The 26,064-nt window shown below is 41.2% G+C and overlaps 1 protein-coding gene across 1 annotated transcript in view; it reads right to left on the bottom strand.

The window, feature by feature from the left end:
- Positions 1-20,064, bottom strand: part of kcnh2b (potassium voltage-gated channel, subfamily H (eag-related), member 2b) — a 152,903-nt gene extending 132,839 nt beyond the window's left edge. The window contains exons 1-2 of the mRNA XM_061805020.1: positions 18,538-20,064; positions 37-267 (exon numbers count right to left, since the gene is read on the bottom strand). Coding sequence (XP_061661004.1) covers positions 37-267; positions 18,538-18,613 — 307 coding nt within the window. The 5' untranslated portion in view covers positions 18,614-20,064. The remainder of the gene's footprint in view (positions 1-36; positions 268-18,537) is intronic.
- Between the last annotated feature and the right edge of the window lie 6,000 nt (positions 20,065-26,064).

The raw sequence follows: 26,064 nt of genomic DNA, 5'->3' as shown, positions 1-26,064 counted from the left end.
GTTAAAAACAAATCGAAAAGATGTAACTTTTCCTACCATCTTTGCGGTAAAGGTTGATCTCCACTTTCCTCTCTTCCGACCCGAGCAGGGCTTGCGCCATCTGAGCGATGGCCAGACGTTTGGTGTCGGGTCCATAAAGAAAGTTACACGTGCACGGCTTCTGCATGATCTCAGCTCGCGAGTAACCACACATGTGACAGAAGCCATCGTTGCAGAAGATAATGGCGCAGTTCTCCACTCTTGCGTTGGCTATAACGAACTTGCGACCTGAAGGAAAAAAAGGTGGTGAATTATTATTATTATTTTATTTTTTTTTACTGAACCACAAAAACATGGCTCGGTTGTCAAAAGAAGCAAACAAAGGAAAAAGTGAGATACAATGCATCAGCCATATTCCTCTGTGTGTGGGTGGCTTCATGAGTGGTGTAAAAAAAAAAAAAATGGGATGAGGTTTGATTTTTGATGATTGACCATATCTGCACATTTGTGTGCATTTACACTGAATCGACAGCTCTTGAAACTTTGTCGTAGCTATTGTCCCTGGTACTTTGACTCAGGACCTCTGAGGATCCCAGCAATGGTGAGCTATGGCTGAAAGGTTAAGCAAGGAGTGGAAGAATGAAGAATGACGATGAAGTCTTGGATGAGGCTTCATAAATTAATGAAGATAAAATGTTGGCAAGGAAGTTGAATGGAAGGGAAACTGAAGACATACTAAGGGATTGATGGATTATAGATGTGAAACACAAGCAACATGATGAATGGACAGTGATCTGCGGGGAGGATAATGTGGAGTCAAGGCGGAGGAGTTGATCTGTAAAAGGACAGAAGGTGCTTTTAGGAATCCATCAGTTTCTCAGCACAAGGTCTGCAGTGAAATCATGTACCGAGATGAAAGTTACTAAACCAGAGGAAATATATTGAGAAATACTGCAACAAGAGGGCAAGTCGATTCCAAGTGGGGGTTTGGATATGCATGAAACTAACTCCAGTGTTAGCCAATCTATGTGCTTTGCAACATATCGCTATGTCAACCAAACAGCGTACTCAAGCAAAGATGAGTTTTTCCCGGCCTCCTTCCTGTAGACAAACCCGACCATGAAGCTCCCAAATGAAATGCATTTCCCCAATACTGATAATAAATGGTGAGATTCAGAGAAAGGAGACATCAAGGGACATGTAAGATTCAAAGTTTTCCTTTTTTTTTTTGGAGGACAGCTGGTACTCAGCCAGTCTGCAAACACATTTTGGTACCACTAACAAGGCCCTATTTCAAGTGAGATGTGTCTATTATAATGACCACAAATTCTTGAAGGCAAAAAAAAAAAAAAAAATTGTCAATAGAAGACTGCAACTGTGAGAATGCATTCAGGATGATGAATAACTATAATTCAAGCATGAGGATTATTGTGTGCCAGCAGGTCATTAAAAATACCGTTGTTGTCCCCCCCGCTCCCCAAAAAAAGGAAAACACCATGTTGTGTGTCATTTGAATTCCATTTTTGGAGATCTTCACTCAGGCAAAGTCTTACAAAACATCTTCAAGGACTCCAGGTACATTTTGTTCCAGCAATTGTTGTTCCTCGGTATGCAAGACTTTAGACCTTGACCATAATGATTTTGCTGTGACTCGTGGCAAAACACAGCATGATCATGAAAATAATCTGGACATTTAAATGGTTTTCCGTCTGGTCCCGAATTCATGGTGCCGTGCTTTTTCGTCTACAAAACCAAAAACAAGTGCATGGATTACAGGCATGCCATCAGTCTTCAAACATATAGGATTTTTTTCGTTTTAAATCAAACAAGAACAGATGGCAAATCTGTCGAGTTAAATGTTAAATCAGTCCATCATTTTGATAACGTCCATAATTTCTAATAGTTAAACTATCAAGTATGAATCATTATAGTGATAGACTGATTGTGAATGGTGTCTGATTATTTCTGCCTGGAGTAGCTAAATTATCATGACATGCTGGATCGTCATCAACTGACATTTGCAATTAAATCTGTGTGTGACTTAAAACATCCACCCATTTTCCATCCAAATCACAGAGCACACGTTCACTTTCAAGATGACAACTATGTCATCATCATCGGTTCAATCCCGGCCCCGCCAGTGTGGAGTTTGCATGTTGCCCCCGTGCCTGCGTGGGTTTTCTCCGGGCACTCCGGTTTCCCCCCACATCCCCAAAACATGAATTGGATACTCTAAATTGCCCTTGGGTGTGATTGTGAGTGATGCTGTTTGTCTCCATGTGCCCTGCGATTTGCTGGCAACCAGTTCAGGGTGTACTCCGTCTCCTGCCCCTTGACAGCTGGGATAGGCTCCACCACTCCCATGACCCTCATGAGGATAAGTGGCTAACAAGATGGATGGATAAATCAAAATATTGTTTTAATTCGGCCCCAACCATTTGCAAAAACGGGACATTTATCAATACTTTTTAAAAAACATTTAAGAATGGACCAGGAGATTGAAGGTGAAGCTCTCAATTTACCAGTCGATCTACGTTACTTCCCTCACGTCTGGTCACGAGCTGTGGGTCGTGACTGAAAGAACAAGATTCCGGATACAGGCGGCTAAAATAAGTTTCCTCTGCAGTGTGTCCGAGGTCTTCCTTGAAGATAGGGTGAGAAGATTGGTCATCTGGGAGGGGCTCAGAGTAGAGTTGCATTCAGAGGAGCCAGAAGAGCTGGCACAGGTATCTTATTCTAATGCCTCCATGGTGAGATGCTCCGGACACCTCCCACGGGAAAGAAACTTCAGGGATGACCCAGGACACGCCGGAGGGACTACATCTCTCGGCTGGCCAGGGAATGCCTCGGGATCCCCCCGGAAGAGCTGGATGAAGTGGCTGGGGAAAGAAAAGTCTGGGCATCCCTTTTAAAGCTACTGCCCCCGCGACCCAACACAGATAGAAGATGGATGGATTTGCAGGTAGCCATTATTCCCCAAAGTTAAGCACAGAATTATCACAGCTCCCTATCGCTTTCTTCATGAAAGTTTATCTCCGCCACCTGTGAGTATTCGCATTCATCCAGGTCACTTCCTTCTCATGGCATTGAATCGATCGCAACTGGACGGCTCTGTGAGAATAGTTTATCAAAGCTGCACATTCCGGATTCAACGGGCCGTTCTCACAGGAGACACAACTGATGGAAAGCCTGTTCACATATTCATGGAAACAGTGAAGATCCGTTGTGTGGTTACGCTTGATGGGGCACCTCCATGAATTAGCAGCGGCAGCGGTCCTCGGAGGCTCATGAAACTTGATAGGTTTGTCTTGCTGCAATGAGCACTTGGTAATTGAGTGGCAGAAATGGGAGTGTGTGTGTATTTATGTGAAAGCATATAGTACATTTCACTTTTCTGCCTTTTGAGTATTTGGTCTTTAATCATTGATAATGGCCTGGAAGCAAGATGGGTTGTTTCATGCTGCTTAGCTCGCTAAGAAAGCTTGATTTGTTTTTGTACAAAGTACGTGTGTGCATATGCGTGTGTGTGTATATGTGAGACGACAAACTCCATAAAGATGCACGTCAGGAGAAGGGATAAAATGGATTTTATGTTATCAAACATTTTCAAACAGCATTAAACAATTCACTGGGGCCAAAAGTTGGTTGTGATGATCGTTCTGGTTCTACTTTGGTTTTGAAGTTGACTCCAAAACTGATCATCGGTCTTTTGTTTGGGATCGCCAATTGCGAGTAAAGACCAAAATATTATATCATATTATTCAGATATTTGTTTAAGAAAATGGCATCAGTTAGTACACCGATTCATGGTTACGACCAAAGCAAAGTGCGCTTTTTGGATATAATAATCGCAAGTATATTTAGCTAATAGGAAATAAAATTAGCACTAAAAAGAAGTTTGGTCTTTTCTACAGTTTTTGCATTACAGCTGGTCTTATTATTACATCAAAACAATTGTTACTATATTCCTCATACTGTTTCACTTGGAGTCTCAATCAATTGTTTTAATTTGTCAGCGTTTGAAACTTCACTCAATGTTTGTAATTTCAGTGTTTCACTTTATTTTGAACAACATAGAGAAAAAAAATGCACTGCAAGGGAGGGCGGTAACGGGCATATTTTTCAGTTTCTACGGTCTCTATTTAAATTTGTAGGTAGAACGATAGATACTTTATTAATCCCTGAGGTTATAGCTCATGGTGCATTCACACTAGATGCAAATTGAACTCGTCATGCAATGTGATTACATATAAAGTCAATGGAAATACATGAAAAAGGTGCAAGGGAAAATTCACCTCACGTCTGGTGTGGACGCAGCATGACACTTAAAAGGACCAAAACAATATATAAAAGTGTACATAAAGGTATTACATATACATGCAAGTACATAAATAGCAATACACAGTTTGAGACAGCCAGCCAAGAATAAACCATTGATTCCAGTCATGAGCCACTGCCCTCACCATCTAATTGCTGCTAGGACAAAGGACCCCCTGAAGCGCATTTAGATGAGGGAGTGGGGGGGGAATCTGATTATACTATTTTTTTTTTTTGACAGGAATTAAAAAAAAAAAAAAATAGGTTTCCCTGTTTCGATTTGGTATACTCAGCCCTCTCTCCCCAAAGTCAGCTGGGAAAGGCTCCAGCTCACCCAAGGCTCTAATGAGGACAAGCAGCACACAAAACTGATGGATGGATGGATTTTGAATACAATGTGCATTGTGCCCTCTATCAAGGAAAAGATATTTTAAGAATTGCTGCTTTCTTTTTTTTTTTTTTTTTAGAATGCGCTGCTATTATTCTAAACACATGTATGCACATTTTGTTTTGAATTTGACACGAGGATGTTTCGCATGATGAAATACACAACAATCAGTATTTGTTGTCGAGCCATCTTTGTTATTGATGGCATCACTGGCAGCTCCGCGGCCAGCTTTCTCTGCAATTTCTTTCTAACGAGCTTTTGAAGCCCAGAGAGGGCTGATAGAAAGGCTGATTAAAGACTCGCTGCAGCTCTGGAGGAAAACACCTTTTAATATTCACACAGAGACCCACATGTATAAATTTACCCACGTGTAAATGCACAGCACACAAGGGTACAAAGCAACTTAGATGCGCACACACACACACACACACGTGTTTCAAAGCAGACCCGCCAACGCAGACTGAATAATTCACTAAGAACTAGACTTTGTGAGCTCCTCTGCAGTCTGCCAGTGAGTGGCTCGTGCAAGCCGTGTGTCTGTGTGCGTCGGTGTGTATCCGCGAGTGTTGTCGTGTTGTTTGCTTGGAATCTCCCCGAGTACAGTGCGTAGGCGGATGAGGAGGGAAGCCCATGTGCTAGAAGCGCAAGTCCACAGAGCGGCTCGGGGCTTGCTCGTTGCACAGATGGCAAGATAAAGGGAGGGAGACAAGGCAAAAGGATAGAGAAACAGTGAGTAGAAGAAGAATATTGCAAAAGGCACAAAGGGAATTAGCTCATATGCGTTACTGCGGCGGACACACTCCACAACAGGATGAAGATTTTTGTTTGTATCAGCTCCCACTTCAAACTGGGCTATTGCCATGGAAACTGAAGGTTTGACATTGCAAAATTTCCAAACACAATGGGCTGTCAGAATAAATTAGCCAGTTATTAAAAAAGCAAAAAAAAAAAAATGTGTACCGGAATAATAAATCAAATATAGCCCATTACAGCATAGAGAATGAAAAAAATAGTTCATTTACTTTCAACTGTGACACTTTTGCAGGAAAACAGTCGATGGAACAATGGACAAGTGGGTCTTTGTGGTACCAGTCGGTGTTTTGGTTCATTGTGCATCATTGGTAGTGGGTTCCAAACCCACCGTTTTACAGTCTCCATCCAACCATTTCACCAATGACACTGCGAGTGAAAGGGAAACCCGCACTCATCTGATCTAAAGTCAGCTGCCTTATTCATAAGGCCACGCAGCCGGAACACACACTCGAGGCTTGTAACTCACACTTCATGACTCCTATGCTGAATAGCAAAGTAGATCAGGAAAAAACAAGAGCTAGAATATGGACATTTTTTTATGCATTTATGAATAAATCCATCTGCTGATCCTTCTGGATGCTTAGTGATGTGTATGGAATCGTCATTTACGTTGAGTCTTTTAACATCATATACGTTCCTTTGAGTAGTGGAGGTTTCCAGCATGTGCTATATGTGTGACCACACAAGGCGGTGATATACGGCAATAAACATCAAGTATAGAGCTCGGTGTCATATCTGCTCGACAGTGTGGGGGACATCGAACCTGAGCAGAATATTCACAATGCCCAAAACTTGTTGTGCTGTTGGTTGTTACAACAGACGAGACAGGTATTTAAAGGGGTCATTCTATAGAATACCAGCTGAAAAGACCAAAAAAAGGTCTGGATTGCAGCAATTAAATGTGATGGATGGTGCCCAACCAAATACACACAACTGTGTAGCGATCACTTCGTTTCAGATAGGAATTATTCTTCTCAATCTCAAATTCCCAAGAAATATTTATCATGCCAAGTTGGCTCATTTGAGAACAATGCATTAAAAAAAAAAAAAAAAAAAAAAAAAAAAACACCGGGAGTCGTCTCCAAAGTACACAGAAGCATGTTGCAGCCACAGGTTAATCTTCGGTAAACCTCTCCCCGACAGAATTTTTTATTTTTTTTTTTTTTAATATGCATTGTTCTCAAATGAGTCCAACGTGTATTTTAAAAAAAGAAAATAAACCGTCAGTCACACAGACGTTTATGTAAGTTAACGTGTGGCCGCAACACGGTTCCGTGTATGGGGGCTGAAGCCTATCCCAGTGGTTTATTTTCTTTTTTTAAATATGTATTGGACTCATTGGAGAACAATGCATACTTAAAAATTAACAAAAATCTGTCACTGAGAGTTTTACCAAAGTTTAACGTGGGGCCGCAACATGCGTCATGTACAGAGGAGCCGACTCTCTTATTTTTTTTCCCCAAATGATAGTTAATGAATGCGAGTTTGTGTAAAACCAGGGGTCATTTATTTAAATATTGGTTTTAGTATTGAAAAAATCTGAGTGGCTCCATCACCATATGGGATTTATTCTTGATTGAGAAGAGATCCAGCAACTTAGTATTTGCATGCGTCCAGACTTTTCTACGCTTTCAAACTGTTTTGTGTAAATCTCGACAACTTACTCACCAAATCCATGTGTAGATCCAGTTGTCCAAGACAAGCGGAACCAGGTTCACAGTCCAATTTCTTATCGGCGAAAACATCAACTTCAGCATTAACTATGGCTCCTCTTTGCCAAGTGTGTGTCATTTTTCCACATACCTTCGTTTATCATCACCTTCTAAATATTTAATGGTATAGGACAAAACTCTGGGCGTCGTGCTATAATACGCGTTTTCGTGTCATCTCCAACCGATTTAGCATTGAACAATGCTTTGCTTGATCGGCAGTATGGCCAGTCACGTGACTTCGGTGACGTGGGTGCACGAGCTCTATATAGCTTGAAAGGATTTTTTTTTAGAATATTATTGATACAATTTAAGGAAAAGAATGTGAATTGCTCATATGCTGGTTTCTTTCATGCATCACAGCACCCAGGCCCAGTGCCCCCACTGTCATTAACAGCAATAATCCCATAATCACAGCAATCCTTAATGGGCTTGTTCGCTCAGAAATGTCTGTCTATGGTGTGTACAGGATCCCCCCGCGTCTTAATGAGGTTTTCCAGATTTATGCAAATGAGCACTAATCTTAGAGACTCTGTGGACTTCCGAGTCTTTCATTTGGTTAACTGACCTTTTCTGTGCCCCTTTCAAGGTGGCGTAGGAGCGTGAAAAGGAATTCTGAAGAGGTGACAAATGTTTAGATGACATAAAAGAGAAAGGCCAACTAACAACAAGTAAAGCCTAAAATGTTAAATTAACAGGACAGAAAATTCAAACCACTATTCATAACGCGTTGCCGTGTTCAGTTTTACACCTCAGCACATTTTGAAAGATTTTTAGGCTCTTAGCCACAAAAAATAACCCAAACCTCTCCATTAGATGATAAAATCCACTGGTCCAATTTCAATTTTAATTGCAATGTTTCATTTGTGTTTCAATAAGATACAATCAACTGTAAATGAAATCCAGCAGCATCAATAAATAAAATTTCTCATCGTCTTGTCATGTCAGTTCTTAGCCAACAAATTTGTGGAGCAAAGTCATCTGTGCGCCAATTTTTCAAGTGTCAAGCGTCTGCTCAGAGTTGTTTGCTATGGTGATGGACAGATTGGCAGATGAGGTCAGAAAGAGGTCTCCGTGGACTGCGATGTTTTGCAGATGACATTTTGATCTGCAGTTAGGAGTAGGGAGCAGGTGGAAGAGAATTTAGAGAGGTGGGGTGGGGGGGTCTGCGCTAGAGAGTACATGTGTGCGAATGTAAGCGAGGCAGGCAGAATTTGTGAGGGTGTAAGGAGTGGAGGTGGTGAAGGTGCAGGAGTTCAAGTACTTGGGATCAACTGTTCAGAGCAATGGCGAGAGTGGAAGGAATTCAAAGAACGGAGTACAGGCAGGAGCAGGTGGAGGAAAGCGTCAAGTCATCTTGTATGGTTTGGAGAGGTCATCAATGACCAGAAAACGGGATGCAGAGCTGGAGATGGTGAGATATGCTTTGCAGTTACAAGGATGGACGGCGTCAAGAATGAACTCGTGAGAGGGAAAGCGCAGACCAGACGCTGTGGAGAAAAAGATAGAGAGGCCAGATTGAGAGGTTTCAGGTACGCGCAGATGATATAGCGGTCGACACTCGAAATGGAGCTGCCAGATAAGAAGCAAAAGAGGAAGACCAAAGAGAAGATTTGTGGATGTGGAGGGCGACAGCTTGTAGACGGGTAGCACATTAAACAAGAATAAATGTACGTGTGCCACGATTCATTTTTTATTTGAGCACGTTTCAACTACGGGATGAAGTAGCAGACCATTAAGTTTTGTATTTTGCATCCTGAAAAACTGTTGACAATGATCATTTTCACCTCTCCTCTGCAGAGGATGTCTGAACATTTCCTAACAAGGTGCAATTGAAATATCCCGGCCCAATTATTATTTCATCCAAGAAGATTAAGAAAAATCTGGCAGGAGATGCTTGCGTTTGATGTTTTATGGCTTGGACACATTCCCTTAATAGGCACACAATTTTACAAGATGAGAGTCAGGAGGAAGGCACATTACTAGGTGATGTATTTAAAGAAACTAAGAAAAATGATCCGAGGGCTCATCTCTGACTAAAAAGAAGTGCATTTTTTTTTTTTTTGTATAGGCTGGTTTGAGGGGTTTATGTACCGTAACCTCCCATCAAGTTAAATTGTCTCTAATGAGGCCACAATGCCATTCATTTAAGTGAATACAAAAAAAAAATTCATAATGATGAAAGAAGAACGCAATCACAGAAAAAGAAAGATCTGACTCAATGAACGATGCTTGGAGTGCAGATTATCCTTCTTTAGAACAATTTTGTATTAAAGAAGAATTTAAGTCTGCTTGGTTTTCCATTCGGTTTTTGTGAGCTAACATCCATGGAAATATGGCACACGCGCCTGTTTTCTTAGTCAAGTAACATAAAATGGGCTTATGATCACATTTTTCAAATGATTTGTGAGTGGGCGATGCAAGGAATTTTTTTTTTTTTTTTTTCGCTTTTTGCAAATACTGTAGTCACTGTTTTGCACTTGGGGGCAGGGTTAAAGAAGCCTGCGACAGGCCCGAATATTGAAATATTCTATAAACCCATTGCCCTGCAGTTAATAAAGTTTGACTTTGAAAGTGGAATAAAGTAAAGACAGAAGAGGATGTGGCGGAAGGTGAGACAAGATGTCCACGGAGATGAAGAGCAGGAGGAAGAAAGAATATAGAGTGAGGTAAGCAGTCCGAGTTTATATGAGCCACAATTTTACGAGTGTGTGTGTGTGTGCGTGTGTGTGTGTGTGCATAAAGACAAAAGAAGGGCAAGAGAGAGGCCAGGAGAGGCAAATAGAGTGCAGCCTAAACCTATCCCCATTACTCCTCTACTCACAAGGTCAAGTTAAACAGAACAATGAACCAAACCACCAGGGAAGCCCCTCGCTTATCCATGTCCTGTATTGCTGCAATAAAACGACCAGCTGAGCCACGTTTCCTTAAAATGTCTTAATTTAGCACACGAGGGTCAAACAAACGTAGTTCTGTATGCTCACAGGGGCCAAATATGACAAATGAAAATATGCATGTATTGTAGCATAGCCATAATTTCCCCTGTATTTTGGTTAATCCTTTTTAGCAACAAAATGTGCAACCTATTTGCAATTCATATGTTGTTTGCATTCAGCATCCGCGGACTTCCATGTGTGGTTTCACAGGGCCAAAGACGGCACCTGTTCCTCCACCCCTAGCTGGGATATGAAAGCCTCTTGTGTTATGCAACTCGTCGCCGAGTTCATCAAAGTACAATGAAGCAACGATGCGCCAAGCTCGAAAACACCCTGGCGGACGACCTGCTGTTGTCGGGAAACAACGTTTGGCCAATATGACAGGGACGCCGTGGGATTGCAGAGTTGCGGCTTCAGCAATGAACGCACTGTATTAGCAGTTTTAATAAAATTGTTTATTGGGGATATCTTAGAGGGAGATTCATTTGTTCTTTCTTTCTTTAATAGGCAACTTAAAGTATTTTTGTTCTCTCTTCAAACACTGCCTGGACTGTTTGGTTTTTTTTTTTGGAGGGGGAGGATTTTTTTGTTTGTTTAAGATTTTTTCCATTTTAACATCAAGGTAATATTGTCGGTGACCCTCTCTTTAAAACATGACTCCCTGCTTAGTAAAGGTTTTGTGATATTATGAGGTCACCATACTCAGCATATCGACAGTACGTTGTAAGAGTGTTTGCGTGTGTGTGTGTGCGTGGTACTGAGAGACACACAGTGGGAGGTTGTGTAGGTGGGGGTGTCGAGGGGGGCAGTTGCCATGGCGATGGAAGCGCAGCATGCTAGTGTGTGTGTGTGTGTGTAATCTTTAAGCTGTCGAAGGGTAAAATCCTCACGGGATGACAGTGGATTCAAGCATTGTAATTGGCCGACGTACTTCTCTAAGGGGCAGAACAAATAACGTAAAGCCCCAAAAGGTTGCAGTGGCCTCATATTAAGGTCATAAATGATAATTGTTGTTGTTGTGGTACAGCATGCACTCTCTTTATGCCAATATGCATGGGGGGCATAAAAATCACACATACAGGGAAGGCACAGCGTACAGTCAACAGAGGTGGGTTGTTATAAACGACATTTACCACGTTACAGTTACACAAGTAACTTTTTGGATGAATTTTATATAGAGTAGTTTTAATGCAATGTAGTTTTTACTTTTAGGATTTTTTTTCCAGTACATACGTTTACACCGACCACTACTTTTCGCTCGTTACTTATATGGCATCACCACGTGTTTATCATTATTTGCATGATCTATTTCTGTCATGTTTTAGCAATCCAATTTCACAACATGTGACCTTTGACTCCATTTCACCAATTAAACCAGCCAGGCAGGCACCTCACTGCACAGTCTCCATGGTCCAAAAAGAAGCTACGTTCTCAGATTGACTCAATCCCATGAAAAATGTCAATCATTTACCTTGCAAAAAAGAAAAAAAATAGCTACATTTGTCACTTGCGGGAAAAGCAAGCTGCAAAGGAGGCACAGCACTGAAGATAAAGATTCAAGTCGGCTCAGCTTAAATTCTTTTTGGGTCATGAGAAAAATACTTGTGGATGTATGCACCTGGTGAAGTTTGGCATACAAAAATCAATTAGATATAATTAATCATCTCTGGCTGGCGACCCTTTTATGCGGTTACATGTGTGAAAACAAAATTAATATAGGACAATTTCTAGTGGCTGAATTTGCCTTCATGTTTTATTTTGTTTTGAAACTGAACTGTATAACACATTTCTGTCCATTTAATGTTAATGTTAACCAGCACTTGAGTATTTTTTTTCCATTGAATAGTTACTCTTAATTATATGAAGAACTATCTTTTTACTTAAGCCACATTTAAAAGCACTAGTATGCTTCCCTCTAGCACAATTTTGGCTATTCTACCCCCCCCCCCCCCTCGGGGTCAGTAATATGTAACAGATCATTCCCACTCGTTAGAACATACAATGTGGATGCAAGACACATACGGTAAATTCTATGGATTATATATTAGTCGGAATCAAAGGATGCAGAAAACACAGCAACCATAAAGATCTCAAACATGAATTATGCATGGTCGTCAAATGTTTCCAAACAAACTGCGCACCCTCAGGCCGAACACTGACATTTCACAGTGAGGCCACACGAGACATTGAGAGATTTGAGACCTTTTTCACCACATAAAACCGCACTTTTGGGAAGTAACATCTGAAAACAGCATCTCGGCCAAAACCTGGAACAACCGATAATTCTTCTTCTGCACAACTTGTGCTCATTAGGAATAGCATTTTTTTTTTTTTAACAATAGACCACTTTCTTCAGTTATCTTTGTATCAATTTGCATTTGTAATTGAATGTAAACAAATTACAGAGTTAAAGTGATAACCATAAAGATGGTCCTCTGTAAAGGTTCACAGGAGTAGAACAGTTCCTTACATCCACTCGACAAGCTTAGGACTGTAATCTTATTATATAAACGTCTATTACTGCATTACTAAAATCTATTATTCTCAGCATTCCGACATTTGGGATTCAATCTGAACTCGAATGCGCAGCAGACGAAATGAGGAAAGTAAAGAACAGGAAAATGTGTCTAAATGTGACATTACTTGAACATTTATAGAACTGAACTACAGTATATAAAGAAAAAAAAGTAAAACGAACATTTGCCCCTCTCTTTTTGCAAAATCTAACAATATACGCATCCATTTTCGATACGGCCATGGGCGCACTGGAGCCCGTCCCAGCTGACGTACTGATAAACAATTAACTCACATTAAGAAATATGGCTAATTTACCATTTAACCAATCTAATCTCCTCATTTTTAGATTGTGGGAGGAGTAAAACCTTCAGGAGCGCAGGAAGAACATGCAAGCACCGCCCAGGAAGGCTGCAGCCAAGATTCAAAAGCAGGACCTCTCAACCGTTTCTAATGCGCCAGTAAAAATTACAACGATGTCAGTAAGATGAATCAATCGCATGATGCATTCAAATGAGTACCAGAGGGTGCGCCCTGTCACTGCATATCAAAGTAGGCCTTGTGTCTATACAGTATTTCTACATATTTATACAAAGGCTGTCCCGGTGCTTGTGGAACCTTTCATGGAAGCAAACATCACTCTGCCTATTGATTTTCCCTCCAGCGGACATGTCAATAAATGCATGCAAAACAGCTTTGACCTCTTGCTTACGTCTGTTAAATTATCCAATGAACACTTCTATGCTGACAGGGCACAGCTAACAAGCCACGCTACCCTTGACCTGCTTTCTTCATACTTTGCAAAAACTCCAAGTTTCGCTAAATCTTTGTTAAATTTCAAATCTAAACTTTAGTTTGATTGATGGTTTAGAAACTGAATCATCATGTATATTTATTTTTTCCCCATTAGAATGATGGCAAATTGTGGATGATTTTTTTTTTTTTTTTTTTTTACTTTGAGTCCTGTGAGTGGGGAAATGTGAAAATAAGATAACTAACTTGTTTCTCATTGCGATGAGTAAGTTACTCGTTGCGATGAGAGTGAGTTTCTCATTGTAATGAGAAAGTGTAAGAAAATGTCTACCTACAGTTTGGGTCGTAGCTTATTTACCTGCAAGTTAGCGGTAGCTTCCTGCATTCAGGTAGCTGTAAACTACATCTTGCTTTGCGCATGTCAGCTGAGAGAAAGGCAACAGAAGAGGACTTGGTCTCTTTCCTCAAAACAAGGAATATACCTGACAGTGTTATCGATCAACTCAAAGAAGATAAAGTGAGTATAACTAAACCTTTATGACACAAATATAGCCGTATAGGCTTCCTTTCCGCTTGCTAGGCTAAAATGTTTGCCATTAAAGACTTCAAAATTATTTTTAAATGCCTCTGAGACACAACATAATGGTGACGACTTGCTGGTAAAGCAGCAATGTCTTTATAATGAAGTCCCAGATGAAAATAGAACCGAAGTCCTGCATTGTCATTGTTGGGTAGAAATGTGTTTCTCATGACAATGACAAAGGTTCTCATTACAATGAGAAACAAGTTGGGTTTCCCCCCCCCAATGTCCCTTTAGGTGCTCCGTAGTGGAACGGCCAGGTGCCGAAACCCCAAGGAGTGTGCAGCAGAATTCCTCCGTCCTTTGACCACTTCATGATACAGAAAACTCTATCTGGCACACAGGGACGACCGATGTAGCGTCGTCGTTTCTCCTTAATCATCCGACTCCAAGGTTGACTATTAAGCATCCACAGCGTGCGATCCTAGGACATTATTTCAGAAGCACTACACCACAGTGGAAATAAATTAGTCTGCCATGTTCGTTGAGGCGTGGAGATTGCTTTTCTCTCCTGACTCATTCCCCACCTGCGACGGTTTCCATCACGAAAAGCACGACAAACCCAAATTGTCCCGCTTCTTCCGATTGTCACCGGGGTAAAGTTTGCCCGGCCGGCGTGTTTATCAAGAGCCATCGGAGAAGCCAATTCTCTTATCAGTTGTCTTCGTTAGTGTCGCAGGTTACTGGAGACGATTCCAGCTGACTTAAGGCGAGGAGCGGGGTGTACCCTGTCACAAACATTCGCATTCAAACATTCGTAGGGAGTCTTCAATTAGTCCAATTTGCATATTTTTAGAACGTGGGAAGAAGCCACATTACACAGGGGGGGGAAAAAAAAAAAAAAAAAAAAAAAAAACAACAACAACCAAGCATGGGGAGAACTCACAAACAGAAATTCAAACCTGGAAAGAACACAAAAAAACCAATTCTTTCAAAAAAATGTCAATTTACACACTGTACTGTTTTTTTTTTTTGTTGTTTTTTTTTAAACTAGCAAGCTGCTACAGTTGCTTTGATTATTTTTCTTGGTTGTGTTGTACTCGTCATCAGGCATATCATGTTGCCTGGCAGAGTTCAAAGGGCTCAATCATAATTACCCCTGAGGGATATGGGGGGGGGGGGGTTGTGATCCAAACCTCACCCGCTCATGTGTTTGAGTGTCATACAAGGACTCAACGTCAAAACAAGAATGAAATGTCTTCTTGCTATTCACTGGCAATATTCTGTAGAGTAATTGGCACCTGCAAAATTTTTAGAAATGCTGATAAATGCCACAAGATGGCAGCATAGTATTACATTTCCATCAGACAGAGCTATGGAGTGGCTAAGTAAAGCTCCTCACCTCACTTCTGCATAGTTCCCTGGCACCCACGTTATACCTTTCTAATGGTTAATTCAAAAGCAAAAATGAGTCACGGCATTGTCATCATTAAAGGAAATACAGTATTTTATGTTTTGACTATTTTTCACTTATATGAATGTTCTGAAAATATCTACTCACTACACTATTATTTCCTCTGGGGAAAACAGTATTAAAAAAAATAAATAAATAAATCCAACCAGCATCTCAGACCCAAGATGTAAACTTTCTTTCAGCTTGTCCCAAGATGTGCCATTGAAATATAAAATAAATTTTGCAATGAAAGCAAAACAACACCATCTGCTGGACCTACTGGGGCGCTGATACCTCCACACCCATCCCAGATGCACTGTAGTTGTCACTTTGGTCCAGTTTTGAAAAAAATAAAAATAAAATTAACGGTGTCCACTGAAATGCTTGTTGTCGACCACACTGGACAGTGCTCTCCATCGCCATTAACGTGCTTTGTTAGGCAAACTAAAAGACCTGCAAAAACCAAATGACGATTCTCTGGAGGGAAATGAGTCACTGACGGACATTTGGAAACCACTGATATGGATTGATGGACTTCTCAGATGCACATTTTGCTCCCGATTTATTCTCATCACAACCGGTCATGAAGGTGCAACCTGCCGCTCGCTTGAACAGATGTAAATCTGTGATAAACACGCATCGTAGAAATGCACCGTGTGTAATGATGTGTACCAGAACGTGATGATATGCTCACCTTTGTGAAGTCATAGGATGAAAAGAAGGAGGGGAGTGGGGGAGCATGGGGTGGGGTGGTTTCCTGTGGATTAATGTGGAGTAGCCCGTTTCAAGGTCTGCTTTTCACCTTGTGTTTTCTGTACCTTTGCACTCGGTAATAAACATAGTTACACGCTTTGGTACACTTGAAAAATCCACTAACATCCAGCATAAATATTCAGAATTTAAAAAGATAGTGTATGGGTCATTTTCATTTAATTTGATCAATAAGACGTACCACATTAAACTTCATTTTGAAAAGTATATATTTTTTTGCTGATAAGTATTACAATTTGCTGTCATTTACATGGTGAAAATGGCTTCCAATACTTTTCACACTTGACAAAAAAAAAAACATTTGGCACGGAATTAGTCTCAACTAAAATTCTAAATTTTGCAATGTTTTCTAAAGATGGGCATTGCATTTTATGGATATGGAGGATTTTTCTCTTATCACTTAATCTTACCTTTTCCATGAAAACTAACAAATGCACTTTTCTTTTTTGGGGGGGACAGGGGTGGTTCTTAATGGTCCCTCTATTCCTCAAACCGTCTTTACCGTGAGATTTTTTTTTTAATATAGTTGGGCGACTACACTTTGGAGTGATGCATAACTTTGTCAATAAAAATTGAGAACTAGAATAATTTCAAAGGCAACATTGATAAGAATCTTATATTTACTGTCAGACTGTGCAAATTTCCCTAATGCTGTACTCAGTCAGTGTGTAATATAGTTTCACTAAATCTCAACTAACTTAGAGGGTTTTTTTTTTTTTTAATAAACTGGTCAGGAAGAGTAATACAATCAACCTGAGCGGCTACAACAGACCATTACCACCACCCTCCTCCTCCTCCTCCTCCTCTTCATCATGCCCTGGGGTGAATTTCCAGAGAAACGGTGCTATTGTTGACCACAGAGCCTCGTTTGAAGTCCGCTCACACATTCACAAAAGGGGGAATTGGGGGGGGGGGGAGATGAATGAGTCGCATCAAAGATCCAGGAGGGGGTGAAGCGTATTAATGCAGCCTGGCTACATTTTGCAATGTGGATACATTTCTAGGTCCACTGTAAAACATCTAGTAGTAAATAATAATGAATTTAAAAAAAATTTAAAACTATCAGCAACTTGTCCAGAGTATCCCTAAAGGCAGCTGGAATCGGATTGTGCACACCACTGAGGATATGTTGTATAGAAAATAGATGAACAATTAAAAAAAAATCCATTTGGAGAAACACTAGCTGGGTGTCCGAATTATTTAAAAAAAAAAAAAAAAAAGTTTCTTGCCTCAAGCTGCCACTCTACGAATAACTGTAGCTCCATAAATGCTACTAAATCAATGTCAATCACGATAAATACACACATAAAGGTGAAGTAAGAAAAAATAGACTAAATGTATAGTTTTGTTTTTTTATACTGCGCTATTATCTGATTAGGAACTTTACTGGTTTCGGTGTAGCGATACTGCTCCCCACTCAAATGTGTTGTGTTCTGTTCTTACTGCTTATGTGCAGCTTTTCAAATGTGCTACTATGTATTGAGCGAATGAAAAGGTCTCTTGTTATTGTGAGCAATTATTGTTATGTTGTGAAACAGTAAAGCAGGATTCCATGGAAAGCCATTGGAGCATTTGTTGTGATATCCAGCTTTAGATCTTCTATACACTAGTACACTCTGCTTGCACTTGTAAGATAATTCAGTCAGCCTACAAGTGGGAAGACAGATGTTTTCAAATTCTAATTGTTAACATCTAGTGTTTCACTTGTACGCACAGATGACAACTAGCGCCTCGTTTTGCCTCACTAGTAACATAATTGTCCAACTAGTAGACCAAAGTTGTCTTACGGTGAGGTCAAAGAGCATACAGGACAGGTAGAAGGGCCTTAAGTTTATCATTAAAGATATAGCATGTAGTCACACCGTCACGTTTTTTGTGCACTAGTGACTGTCATACTAGTACAAAGGACAAGTGCGCAATGCTAAAATTATTTGAGCATTTATTAGATATCCATACATATCTAGCTCAGTCGTACCGTAGTAAGGAAAAAAAAAACATTTGAGTTGAAGTCACTCTACTCTTGCGCTGAATTGTCAGTCTATGGTTAAAGAATACTAGTACCTCCAATTTCAACTGGATATTAAGGATGTTAAAGTAATAACGAGTTTTTCATGGATTCAAGCTTGATTGGCCTTCTGCATTCATTAGTCAGAACATCCGGAATTGGTCGTAATGAGGACAGAAGACCTTTTCATTCACACAATATTTTACAGTATATCCAAGTACACTAAAGTGGTATTAAGTAAATGCATATTGCGGATCATATGGAAAAGCAGTTTCTGGCCATGATCTTGAGTGTACGAACTCAGTCTGGTCAACAGGCTGAGGTTTATTGAGCAACAGAATTCTCATCATTAATGGCCGCAGAGGGAATGTGAACTTACTTTGACTGTCGAATTTCCTGATGATGGTGTCCAGGAAGGTGTTCTGGGGAGCCACATGACCTCTCCGGACCGGCATCTTCGATGCGGTGGCCCCAGGACTTAATCGGGACTTTTGTTGCCGCTTGAAAAACTGAAGCGCTCACAAGGAGACTCAGGCAACTCGCCCCAACCCGGTCGAGGATGCGAGTTCCTCCGATTTTTTTTTTTTTTTTTTACCCCCTCCCCAAGTAAATGAGAAAGTTCTGTCCTTCCTTAAAGAAAAAACAAAAACAAAAATAGGCGCAGCTGATGCGAAGGTTTCACCGTCTCCGGTTTGCCAGACGCGGGGAGTGACGGCGTCTGCTTCTGTCCCCCCCTTTGGGGGTGTTGGCAGTGATGGGGAGGGAGGAGGGCGCTCGTCAGGTGATATTTCCTCCTCTGAATGGAGCTGAGCCACACTTCTCCTCTCATGGCGCACGACAGCCGGCTCCTGCGAAGCGTACTGGGGGAGCTTCGCTGCGAGCGTCGCGGACGCCCGCTGCCTTTGTTTCCCCTCTCATCCCACTTCTCCAAAATAGAGAATAACCTTTAAAAAAAAAAAGAAAAAAAAAAAAAGATAGATCCACCTTGATGAGTGTTTTTTGGAAGTGCTTCTTTTGGTAGCTCGAGTTCTCCTCTTCCTCCTCGTGCTGCTCTTCTTTCGCTGTGCGCTTTTTGCTGGATGACTTCAGCTCCGCCGGCTTTAGCTGCGCCTCTTTAACCCTTTCTGGATCCACCACTCGCCATTGATTTGAAATGCTGGGGGGGGAGAAGCCCCTCTACTAGTCGTTAGGGAAAATAATTAATGAAGTAATAAATTTTAAAAAAAAAACAGCGACTTGGCAGTCTTCAGCCTTTCCCAACCATGACTTTTTGTTTTTGTAATAATGCATGCTCGAAGTACACAAACATGCACTTGTGCAAGTTTTAGTTGTCGCCGTGTTTCATAAATATTGTTAAAAAGGGGAATTTCTTATCGAGCATCCTCACGGTCTTTTTCCTCTCTTAGTCATCTTGACAAAATTGTAAAAAAATAAAGAAAATAAAAGAAAAAAAAGAGAAAAAAATCGTTTTGGTAGGGAACCAGGTTCAATCTTCAAAAAATATATAATTAAAAAAAGAAGACAAGAATCGTGAAGAATCGTGCAAAAAAAAAAAATCCCACCAGTAAATCAACAAAGTCTCCCAAAAAAAAAAAAAAAAATAGATTTAATAATTAATTTTGGGCGAGAGCAAACATGACTTGTGATGAAAGAACCTCCAGACTGAATGAAATCAGGCAACTCAATGCAAACAATCACGAACCAATCAGGTACACCTGGGGTTGAGGAGAGTGGCTGGACGATAGCTGATTGGTTGACACGAGGAACGGGGCTGACGAGAACAAGTGGAGATAAAAACACAAAACGAGTCGACAAGACAAACATCCATCCATCCATTTTCTTCGCCGCTTATCCTCACGAGGATCGCCGGGAGTGCTGGAGCCTATCCCAGTTGTCAATGGGCAGAAGGCAGGGTAGACCCTGAACTGGTTGCCAGCCAATCGCAGAGACAAACAGCCATACTCACTATCACACCTAGGGGCAATTTAGAGTGTCCAATGAATGTTGCATGTTTTTGGGATGTGGGAGGAAACCGGAGTGCCCGGAGAAAGCCCTCGCAGGAACGGGCAGAACATGCAAACTCCACACAGGCGGGACCGGGATTGAACCCGGGACCTCAGAACTGTGAGGCCAACGCTTTCCAGCTGAGACATCATGCCGTCACAAGACAAACATGAAACACACAAAAAAAAAAAATCACAATATAGCATGAAACAAAACTAAATGCGTTACAAATCAAAGTGAACAAAAACATGAATCATGACACCTCTCACTTGATGATCAATTTACATATGAAATACGATGTTTTATCAAACACAATATGAATTGTCTCTCAACAAACCCTGAAACATTTTTTTCCTCATCTAGAGAACAAGGTAAAAAATGAATCTACATGACTCGGGAAAACTGGGTAGACTTCTGTTCTTGTTTTTAAGCTATATTATCAAACAGACATATCATTTTTTCAACAATGTAGCTCCATTCTTCACCAGTTTGCACCTAACACAACTAGCAAAAACTAACATTGACGTTCATTTGGAGCGAAGTTACTATAATTCAAGGAATACTACAATTTGTATTTCAAATTATTCAGCAATATTTAATCAAATTAAATTCCAGGTGCTGAGGATTGTGAACAGTGTTGTGCCAAACACAAGGAAACAAATTTGATGAATAAAAGATAAAACGTGTACAATTGATGGTGGTTGAACTTAATGAGTACAATGGTTTTTTCTTGAAAACATATAAAATACTGTAGTTGATATGGCAAAGCTGTTGGTGCCTAAATGATTAATCATCTAATTGCGGAATGTGCTACAAAATAAATAGACCTCCCCCCCTGCTGTAGCAAAAATTCACATCACGCTAAATGGCACCCAAAGGCTCGGCTGATTTTAAGCATTTATGAGGCATCTGGTGGCAAATGGAGCAACATCCATTGTGTTCCAAAGCAGGTTAAACGTGCGTTCAGAGCCTGAATTTGAGGGGTTGATTAAAGACTTCAACACAACGGTGTGTGGAAAGATTCAAACAAAGAAATAAACTCAACATCGCAGCGAATTGCTGACCTACTTTAACTGGCACAAGGGTGGGGCTGGGGGATCCACTTCCGAGGCTTCTCATTTACGTCACAGCGTGGGGTTCCCCTCGCATCAGGCAGGGGGGCTGCTTTCAAAGACTGTCGGATAACGTGCCACTGAGTCTGTCTCGTGAGTGAAGTCAATGCACGATGGTATCAGGCATTTTGATATTTATTCTCCAGACCTGTCAAAAAACTGTCACTCCATATTTAAGGAGAAGTACAGTACTTGGAAGAAAGAGAGGCTTGGTTGAGGTTACAAAAGAACAATATCCATTTTGTAAACAGACGCCAGTAGCTGTAAAATAAGCTTTCATTTAACTACAGCATCGACGATCGTGCTTGAGAACGACGCCATTCACACGCACAGCCAGTGACGAGTGCGACATGAGCTCTTGTCGCAGATGGTGTGGTGGTTGGCTCGAGTTGACTTCTGTGCAGGCAGCGTGGGTTTCGTTTGCAACTCAGTGACAGTGTGAATGTAAGTGCGAATGGTTGTCTGTCCCTGTTTGTGCTCTGTGATTGACTGGAGCCAATCACGTCAGCCCGACGAGGACAAGCAGTTAATAAAAAATAAAAAATGGATGGAAGCAAACATGATCTTCACACCAGTCACGATATATGGGACATGGAGGAAGATGTACGATGACGGGGAAGCCAAACATCCTTACTTTTTTTGAGAGTAGTGAAGGAAAATAAACCTCCGCTAATTGATGTGAGGCCATCCAGAATTCAAAAAAATTCCAGAAATCCAAAAAGATTTCGATGGATTAACTGGTAAAAGCGTTGGCCTCACAGTTCTGAGGTCCCGGGTTCAATCCCGGTCCCGCCTGTGTGAAGTGTGCATGTTCTCCCCATCCCTGCGCGGGTTTCCTCCCACAAATCAAAAACACGTAACATTAATTGGACACTCTAAATTGCCCCTAGGTGTGATTGTGAGTGCGGCTGTTTGTCTCAATGTGCCCTGCGATTGGCTGGCAACCAGTTCAGGGTGTACCCCGCCTCCTGCCCGTTGACAGCTGGGATAGGTCTCCAGCACTCCCGGCGACTCTCGTGAGGATAAGCGGCAAAGAAAATGCATAGGTGGATGGATACTTGCTCTGGGTTAAGCAGAAGATGCTGTTTTGTTTCCTGAGTAAAAGAAAACAAATCAATTTCAAGTAGTAAAATATATATTTTTTTAAAACAGCCTTACAGGGCTGGAACGTGAATGGATTAAACTATGAATCCCAAACACTATGACATGATTAAATATGACTACTCCTGGTAGTTGCCGACTTTTGCTTGATTAGAGGCCCGTTATGATTTCACCGGTTCTTGACCGTGTTCTGTGAAAGCGCGCCAGGGTAGATTTCATTTTCCCAGACGGCAGCAGCAGCCTAGGCGGTTCCCTGGTTCACTCAGGCCCTTTCTCCCTAAATCCGTTCGAGCAGGATGTGCCACGTCCTGCCACGTTTTCAGTTCTGTCAGCTATCGGCCCTGAAGCAACGCCGCCACTCGCTGCGCCGCATTGATCAAAATGACCTGCAATCACAGAAGTACTTTTTTTTTCCACTGATCACTGTTTTAATGATTGGAAAGCGGTGATGGATTGCAGCCTTGAGGTTGGATGAGGCCTGAGGAGCTATTTGTCAAAATGTGACATTTTAGTATGAATTAAAAATGCATCAGTTCCCACTCCTATTACACACTGGAGTATTCACTACATTGGCTTGAAAGTCAAAGGAGGCGGCTTGACCAGCCCTCCATCTTCAACACCCTTATTTAGTCAGGACAAGAGCGCAAGGAGGCGGAAGAAAGGATAGAGGGATGAAGAGGGCGGATAAAGAGATGTGGCAGATCTCTTGCTGCGTATCAGCCAAGTCTCACTTTTGATATTTCTGACAATCGCAATCGGAACGGTTCTATTTATGTTTATGCTAAAACACGGAGCCATAAAAAGGGAGTGAGCGGTTTACAAAGCAAGCGGCGATTATCACATACTTGTCTTGCGTTTATCATCGTTTATTGACGTTGAAGCGGCGTACCAGAATAGTTGTACTGGGTTTACACAATGGAACTGGAAATACCTTATCACTGCTGAACAGCCCTTTCCTCTTCAACTTTAATCCCCCTATGAAAAGCATATCAATACACCATCGCGTACAGTATGCGTTTAAATAAAAAGGCAAGACTTTATCTTTCCTGTAAGTTGGGGTGCAGCTGGACCGCAATTCATTTAAATAAAAATGGAAACTGGGAAGAACTGGGAAAAGCAGGCCTCATAATAACCGCGCGCACCTCACCGGTATCTCAAGCACAATCGTCGAAAACAACTCACTGCCTCTCACTCGGCGCTTTCTTCGCGTGCGCGTGGGCGTTCGCCAGGTGCTTTTCAGTTTCCTCCTCTCGGCCAAACGACACGTACAGAATGTTAAGAATGAAGATTTCGGTCGGCGCTTGTGGCCAAAGCGAAAGCACTGAGAACCGGAATTGGTTCCGGGGTGTTTACCGCTGCAGCTGCCCGCCGCCTGATGCGCGCAAAGGTTAGATTTTGATATACATAGAAAGCTCAGTGGAACATTAAACACACCTTCAGTGTATCGTAATGAGTACAGATTCACATTTCTGATATTTCCTGATTATATCAAGTGGTATCCGTTAAAGCATAAATGTGCAGTACAAAAATGAATAAATAAGAGTAGCCCATTTCATTCTGTGTGTACAAAACTTTATTGCACTCTAAATATGGAATCGACAATCACCACATGGTTACAAAGAGGATTTGTGGTGAATAATAAAATGCTTTAATTATCTTTTAATGTAGAAAAGGCATATTTAGAGTGACGCATAGACCCCTTAACAATACATATAAAAATAGAGCAGCAAAAAAAAAAGTTTGTACAGGACAAAAGGACACACAAGTACAAGATATCCAGAATTAAAAGTATAGTTTGCAGTCATATAATGACTAATGACCACATATTTACTGGACGTGGGCATCGAGGGGATATGAAAATTGATATGTTCCAACCGGTTCATCTATGCATTACCTCTAAACTGGGTTCTGGTTCTCTGACCTTTCAATTGCACACATATGAATTTAAACGTTAGTGGAATCCTCCGCACGTGTGCTCATCGCCTGGACAGGTCTCCCCCTGTGAATTAAGAGAAACGACAGAGAAAGAGCGAGAAAGATGAAGGGAGAAGTTCACCGACATTCCTTTGTGATGAATAAAGGCTACAGTTGGACAGCTTGAATTGACAACAGCAGCTGTGAGCACCTGTTCTCTTCAAATGATTTCAAATACGAATGTAACATTTCAGTGTAGGGTTACATTAAAATTCGTTTTTGGACAACACTTGATTGACTAACCTTTTAAATAAGTCAAGGATTTGATCGGACTTTTTGTAAAACCATTTTTTAATGCCTGGCGGATATTTTAACAGCAAACATGGCACTGTTTGCCTCATAAATTTGTGCATATGACACTAAAATTAAGACCACAAAACTCAGCACACGTCACTGCTGCATCGCGTCTTCGAAAATCGTCTTTAAATCAACAATTCGAGTGAGGATGTAGCAAAACGTTATATTGAGTGTAATAAAGCGTGTTTACTGCACACAATCATAGTTTAGATTGTTCAGCCTTGGGGGCATTCTCGGTTTATTGTTCAAATGCTAAACTAATAATATGGAAATTATCTGAATGCAGACGACGAAGCTATATTTGCATGAAACCCAAGTGCTGTATGTAAAAAAAAAAAAAAAAAAAAAAAAACACCAACACGGGGGGAGAAATGTGAGTCATCTGCATGCTTGTGGCTGCAATCATGAGAAGAGTGCGCTCACACATAACAACTGATGGCAGCTGGTTTGTGTGCGCGTGAAAGATTGATTGCCATAGTGACCAAATCCGTCAGACGCGGCGTCCGTGGGATCGGAGCAGTGAGAAGGGAATTGGAACTGGGGGATGCTCCGTGTTGGACGGCGGCTACATCCAATTAGCTTTACGCAATCGGAGGTGGGATCTGTGATTGAATTATTGATGGTGGAAGGGGGGTGGGCGGCTTAGACAAACGTACATTCCAGTAAAGTTCTGTGAAAGCGTTGGACAAGTTTTATTGTCAGTGAGTATGTTTATATGATCAAAGAACGGCGGTGAAAAGCATCAGGATGGCTGTTATGTGACATGTTGAAGTATTCTACACAGGCAAAATCCGTTAATTCATTGAATCATTCATCAGGCTTTTGGACCAAATAGTTTCCGCTGAATGTTAGACCTTCATCTACGACACTTTTGGGTAGGCTGTCAAAAACGCTCTCTTCCAACATCAGTTACGTCTTACCTCAAATATTCTCAATAGGCCCACCTGCCCCAAAACACACACGGCACCACCGCTTCAAACACATGGAAATCTATCTGCGTGAAAACCTGGGTTCAGTTTCCAACTATTTGCTGATTTTTCTTAAAACATCTTCTGTCGTCCGCTATAAAACTCCCCTTTTCAAACTCCCCTTTTCTGTTTTTGTGCTCAAGGCAAAGTGACAAAAGTATAACTTTGGCGCCATCTTGGTGCCAAGGAACTCTGTTGACGTGGGTTAAAGGTCAAGTGTCATGAAATGGATGATTTTTAGTATGTTATTATTGGAAAAAACGGCAGCCGGTATGGACCCATCCGTTTTTTCACCACAAAACATGATTTTGACGTATATGGCTTTTTGTAACTCCCGCCGTGAAAATCCTCTCGAGGGATTTGTTTTCGACAAGAAGCAGAAAGTGATGTTGGAGGCAGTAGTGCACTGAAGCAGACCCATTTCTTTCTATTAGTTTTACCTGCGGGAAG

The sequence above is a fragment of the Syngnathoides biaculeatus genome, chromosome 19 (genome assembly GCF_019802595.1).
Source record: "Syngnathoides biaculeatus isolate LvHL_M chromosome 19, ASM1980259v1, whole genome shotgun sequence".
In the NCBI taxonomy this organism is placed as follows: Eukaryota; Metazoa; Chordata; class Actinopteri; order Syngnathiformes; family Syngnathidae; genus Syngnathoides; species Syngnathoides biaculeatus.
This window is presented reverse-complemented; position numbering and strand designations above follow the sequence as displayed.